The 6000-nt window shown below is 47.8% G+C and overlaps 1 protein-coding gene across 1 annotated transcript in view; it reads right to left on the reverse strand.

Annotated features, from left to right (window-relative positions):
- GASK1B (golgi associated kinase 1B) overlaps positions 1–5704 on the reverse strand; it is a 40126-nt gene extending 34422 nt beyond the window's left edge. Inside the window, exon 1 of the mRNA XM_007466136.1 lies at positions 4795–5704. Coding sequence (XP_007466198.1) covers positions 4795–5704 — 910 coding nt within the window. The remainder of the gene's footprint in view (positions 1–4794) is intronic.
- Between the last annotated feature and the right edge of the window lie 296 nt (positions 5705–6000).

Genomic DNA, 6000 nt, shown 5'->3' on the forward strand with positions numbered 1-6000 from the left:
ATTTACATGACTTTCAGCAAAGGTATTTAATTACACTGGGCCTCTACTTACACATCCACAAAAGGCCTCTCGTAGAGTACCCACCTTATAAAAGTTTAGGAGGATTTATTGAGATAATAGGTGCATGGTACTTAAAACAGTGCCAGTATATGGTAACATTCAATATTACTCTTGCTATGGTTACAGTCGTTGTCTCCTTGAGAAATAAGAGGTTCCCATAGCCCGTATCTGTGCATCAGTACACAAGTCATCAATGTCTAGTTGTGTTAGATAATCAGGTATACAAATATGTCGTGGTGATGGAGAAAGAAGACACACCTTAAGGCCCCCCAAAAGGATTTGGTGAGGAAAGCAGATTGATAAAGAGGAAAGTCTTGGAAGTTACAAGACAAGGGCTTGAATTCTTTCTGGACAATTAACTCATTGTATGACCTTGAGCTGCCTTCTTCTTATCTTTCTTTCCTCTCAAAATTGAGGTAAGAAAGTATCTCCTGCATAGGTTTCTTTGAAAGATTAACTGCAATAAGCCAAATATCTATATTCGACTCACAAGAGACTAGCAATGTTCTTGGTACTAAGCATGAATTTATTTTCACAAACATTCATCAAAAGTCAGAGAACAGAAACAACACTTAAGGCAGATTATTTACAGGACTGGCTGACTATCCACTCCCCCAGATATGAAAAGATCTCCTCTCAGACCAAGCCAGATCATCAGAGAAATGCATACCTAAGCTGAGTTCTATTTTTCCTCCTACAGAAAACTCATTATCAAATTACATTACAGTGTGAAGCCACAGACCATATTATATTGATGGTCCTCACAAGAATAAGCTCCATAAACCTTATTTTTTGCATAATACAGAGGCTGCCAAGGATATTTTTCTTTACCTTTTCAATGAGTTATTTATAAGAATCTCAAGGAGAAATCCCAGCCTGGATTTGGGACTAAAATGGTAGCACTTGTCCTGAGTTTTTGAAGCCAGAAGCAAGTACAGATTTACTGTTTGGAGTCAGTGAAACAGACCAAAAATGCATTCTTGCATTCATTCAAAGATATTTATTGAGCAACTACTATGTGCCGGACTCTCCACTGGGATCTGGACATTCAATGATGAACACGACAGGAAACATCTCTGCCTTCACAGATCTAGAATGTAGTGGGAAAGAAGAGATGATTAAATAAGCAATTATAATTATACAGCAATGATAGAGAATGAGCCAGAAACAGATGCTGGGTAACAAGATAAGATTTATCACCCCCTTAGGTAGTTAGGGAGGTGCAAATAAAGCTAAGCTTGGACCAAGAGAAGACTAGGAGGACCCTAGAGGGAAGATCCACACATCTGTGGAAATCAAGGGGAGAAAGACACAAGTCAGGAAAAGACTAGAGGTAGGTGAGTGAAGAGAGATACCGAGAACCTAAGACTGTTAATCCCCTACCGTGACCAGAACTGATCTATTTATGTACTTTGCATCAGTACAATGTCTCCATGAGTAGAATTATATTGTGTAGGGTGCTCGTAACTATAAATCATGTCCTAGCCTCCTGAGGAAACTGGTCTGATTTTATGACTCTCAATAACTACATTCTAGTAGAAAGTATCAAAGAGAGAATAAATAAGAGAGAAGTTCTGGTGTTACTTGAGATACAGTCTTAGGTATTTAACTCATCATATTGAGAGTCATGTCAATACGACCTTGTTGGTTTCTTTCTATCATCACTTACTTCTGCAAAGAGAGAGGAACACCAGCCTACACTGGAATTATAAATGCCTCCTTCAAATGTAATGCAACTGCCTTCTTCATACCCAAAGATGCTGGATATTCAGAGAACAGAATTAAATACCTAAGAGGTATCCTGGCACCAAAAAGCTTGAGCCAGCAGGAGACCTAGGTTTTAGTCCTAGCCCTGTCACATGAAGAAATGATATGTATCCAGAGAAAACTCTAATTCGAAAAGATACATGCACCCCAGTGTTAAATGCAGCATTATTTACAATAGCCAGGACACGAAAGCAACCTAAATGTCCACTGACAGATGAGTGGATAAAGAAGATGTGATATATACACAATGGAATATTAGTCAGCCAAAGAAAGAATGGAATATTAGTCAGCCAAAAAAAGAATGAAATAACGCCATTTGCAGCAATATGGATGGACCTAGAAATGATTACACTAAGTAAGTCAGACAGAGAAAGACAAATATCATACGATATCACTTATATGTGGAATCTAAAAAAATGGTACAAATGAACTTATTTACAAAACAGAAACAGACTCACAGACATAGAGAACAAACTTGGTTACCAAAGGGGAAGGGGAGGAATTAGGAATTTGGGATTAACAGATACACACTACTATATATAAAATAGATAAACAACAAGAACCTGCTGTGTGGCACAGAGAACTATATTCAATACCTTGTAATAAACCATAATGGAAAAGAATCTGTAAAAGAATATATATATGCATAACTGAATCACTTTGCTGTACACCTGAAACAACACAGCATTGTAAATCAACTAGACCTCAATTAAAAAAAAGAAATGATAGGTGAGGCTTGGAGGCTATATGAGTAACTCAGTGAACATGGAACCTCATGTGCTCCGTGTAGTAACACAAATAGCAGTATTTATTGAAGATTTACTGTGTGTCAAGCACCAGGTCTACGTGTGTTCCCTGCATTAACTAGCAACAAACTCATGAGGTGGGTACCGTTGTCACTTAGAGCTGAGAACATGAGCGTTTCTGGGTCACAGGGTTGGTAAATTCAAACCCAGGGGTCCAGCTCCAGAGCCCAGGCTCCTAACCACTACTGTCCTCTCTCAACTTCCGCCCAGGAGCTCCCAGGGAAGCTGGAAGGACAGATCAGAGTACCATGCCTCAGGATACATTCAAGCACGCATCACGTCTTCTCAGGGCCTTTATGACATGAATGAACGGCAAGGGAGCCTTCCAGGGGGACCCTCTGCCCTGCTTGGTCCAGGACAGGCTCCGTGTGTGCCTGCTTCTCCATGCCCACCCGCATACTCCCTCTCTCCAGGGTGCACCTGTCTGGACAGAAGTGGTAGCGTCACCTAAGCCCAATGGCTAAGAGCTGACGTTTTGAAGTTTGCTGGGCCTGGGCGCAAAACCCAGCTTAACCATTAACATGAGGCCAGTTACTTTGCCCAAATAAGCCTCAGCTTTCTCATCTCCCAAGTGGAGATAAGAATTGCACCTACCTCCTAGTACTGCTGTGAGAAACACAGGAGTCAAGATGTATAGAGACTCTATGTCTCAGTCAGCATAGCACTTAGCAAATAGTGAGCACCCTCTAGAAATGAGCCTGTACCACCATTTAATAGAATGTCTGAGAGGCTTTCTCACATCAGCATCAACCCGGTGGAAGACTCTGTGAATCGGAGGCATCGAAACACACCTGTGAATCTGCGGCACTTAGCCGCGAACCAGGATGAGTAGGGAATGCCAAGTCTTTCTAAATAAACCAGTGGTACTCCAAGAATCACCCATTCTAAGACTAAATTATATCCCTGAAGCCATTGAAAATGCAGTTTGACTTCTGGTCACTCCCAAGGCTTTAATCCATTCCAGTCCAGACTCCATGGGAACTGGGCTGAAATGCTACGTTTTGTAAGGAAATAGCCTTTGAGCTTATAATCTCTTTGGGGTCCATTTTAGCCTCTTGGACCAGCCTGGATTCAGAGTGGCAACTTCTGGGATCACTCTGCTTCAAACACAGCCAAGGACCCACCCTACTTTGTGTTGGAACGCTGGAATAGCCTTAGGATTCAGAGAAAATCCTTTCTGTGGCATGGGCATTGTCACGCACCAGCCCTGATGCCTGCAGCTGAATCGGCAGGCTGCACAGCCCAGAACCTGCCACAATGTTTGTCACCTGACGGCATCTCTCGGCACTCAGGCTCAGTAAACCATAGTCATGGACTTGGAGAAACCACGTGGCTGGTCGGTATATACACTGAACAAATCACCTTTTTGGCCTCATTTTCTTTGGAAACTAAAGCTGTTCCGTCCATCGTGAAAGATGAAGGGGTCGAATCTAACATGGTCTGGCTCTGGGCCTCTTAAAAAGATCCCATCTGCCGAAGAAAGATAACCCTCTTTGCCTTTATTTTTTACGATACTGTGGGTTGTTTTTGTTTGTTTGTTTGTTTTGTTTTGTTTTGCGGTACGCGGGCCCCTCACTGCTGTGGCCTTTCCCATTGCGGAGCACAGGCTCAGCGGCCATGGCTCACGGGCCCAGCCGCTCCACAGCATGTGTGATCTTCCCAGACCGGGGCACGAACCCGTGTCCCCTGCACCGGCAGGGGGACTCTCAACCACTGCGCCACCAGGGAAGCCCTGCCTTTATTTTTAAAAACTTCCAGTGCGCAGGATTCTACTTACTTCCATACAAACCCAGTTACTAATATAATATGCCTGACTGTCAGCAGGCTCTCTGCCTCCACCCCGGCTCTCTCTCCTGATCACACAATTGCCACTGGCTTCCATCAGATGTAATAAGCCTCTGGGAAGCGCGGCGAGGGAAATGGAGAGCACAGATTGCACAGCGGGGGCTTCTCGCGTGTGCAGCACAGCATCGCCCAGGCACTCTCGTGTCCTCCTAAAGCTGAGAAAATCGAGGATGCCAAGCGTATGGAAAGACACGCTGCTGCTGTCCAAGTGGGAAAGGCGGGTGGAGAAAATCATTTAGAAAAAAGGGCTGAGGGAAAAGAGAAAATCAAGCCCAGTCTCCAACAGCTGCAAACAAGAAGCCCCAGAAACGGTTACCTTGGATGAACTCGGATTTCCTGCTCACAGAAGGCAGGGTCCGGTTGAGTCCCAGGATCCTGTCCAGGTGGAAGGCAAACACCTCGCTCATGTCCAGAGGCTGCTTGAGCAGCCCGCAGGGGCTGGGGCCGCAGGCGGGCGCTGCGGGCCGGCCGGTCCCCTGCAACACCAGCAGGCGCGCTCTGCTCCTGGGCCAGGCCGGCTGGAGACCCGCCACCGTGCCGTCGGCCAGTAGGCGCATCCGGCCGATGTCTTCTCCGCTCAGCCACGACGGGGCGCTCTCGCTGTAGATCCTGATGTTGCTTCCCTCGGCCCGGGGCAGCTGCACATCTGCGTCCCCACCTTGCGCTCCCAGACCCTGCATCCACCCCCAGGGTCGCTCCCCAGCCTTGGCCAGGTTTCCTCCCCGGACGTGCCCGGGCACTTCAGCATCAGCTGCCCTTGCAGCTTCCTGAGGCCGAAGGGACGGTCCGACCAAAGCCCCGGGTCCCGGGGCCTGAGAAGCCACCGCATACTTCTTCCTGCGCTTGGGTTTCACGGTGCCACGGATGCTGGCGGGCTTGCTGCGCTTGGAGCGCAAGGTGATGTACACCACGTTGGGCTGCAGCGTGGTCCCATTGCCCTGGGACTCGGGAGGGGCCAGCGTGCCGTCCAGGGGTATCTCAGGGAAGGGAGCCTCGGCGGTGGCCCGGCTCCAGTGCGGCCCCTTGCGCGCGCGCCCTCCGTGCGGGGCAGAGGCGCGCCCCACCTGGCTCACCAGGAAGCCCAGGTAGATGGCGCAGGCCGTACCCAGCAGGAGATTCCTCCTGGTCCTGGGGCGCCGGCTGCTCCAGAGTTTCCGCACCCTCGGGACGCACAGGAAGGAGAGGAACCAGTTCATGAGTTGCCCTGGCTTGTCCGGGCAGCTCATTTCTGAGCTTCGTCCGCATGCTGCACAGAGTTTAAAGTCTGCCGTTGGCTCCTTCTGGCATGATGCGTGGTTTGCTGAACGCAGCTGTCGCCTCCACTCAGGTGTCTAAGTGGTCTCCAGTGGGTCGAGGAGGAAGTTAAGGGCTGGTGGTGGAGCCGGGAAGGCTTCTGACACTGGCCACAACAAACCTTCTAAACCCCGACAGCCTTCCCTGAGGAGAAGTCTGGCTAGTTCCTGGGAATGAATGGAAACAGAGCGAACTGAGACACAGTCTCAAACTCGGTCAGTTCCTCCAC

Source organism: Lipotes vexillifer, unplaced genomic scaffold (genome assembly GCF_000442215.2).
Source record: "Lipotes vexillifer unplaced genomic scaffold, Lipotes_vexillifer_v1.1 scaffold1118, whole genome shotgun sequence".
Lineage (NCBI taxonomy): Eukaryota > Metazoa > Chordata > Mammalia > Artiodactyla > Lipotidae > Lipotes > Lipotes vexillifer.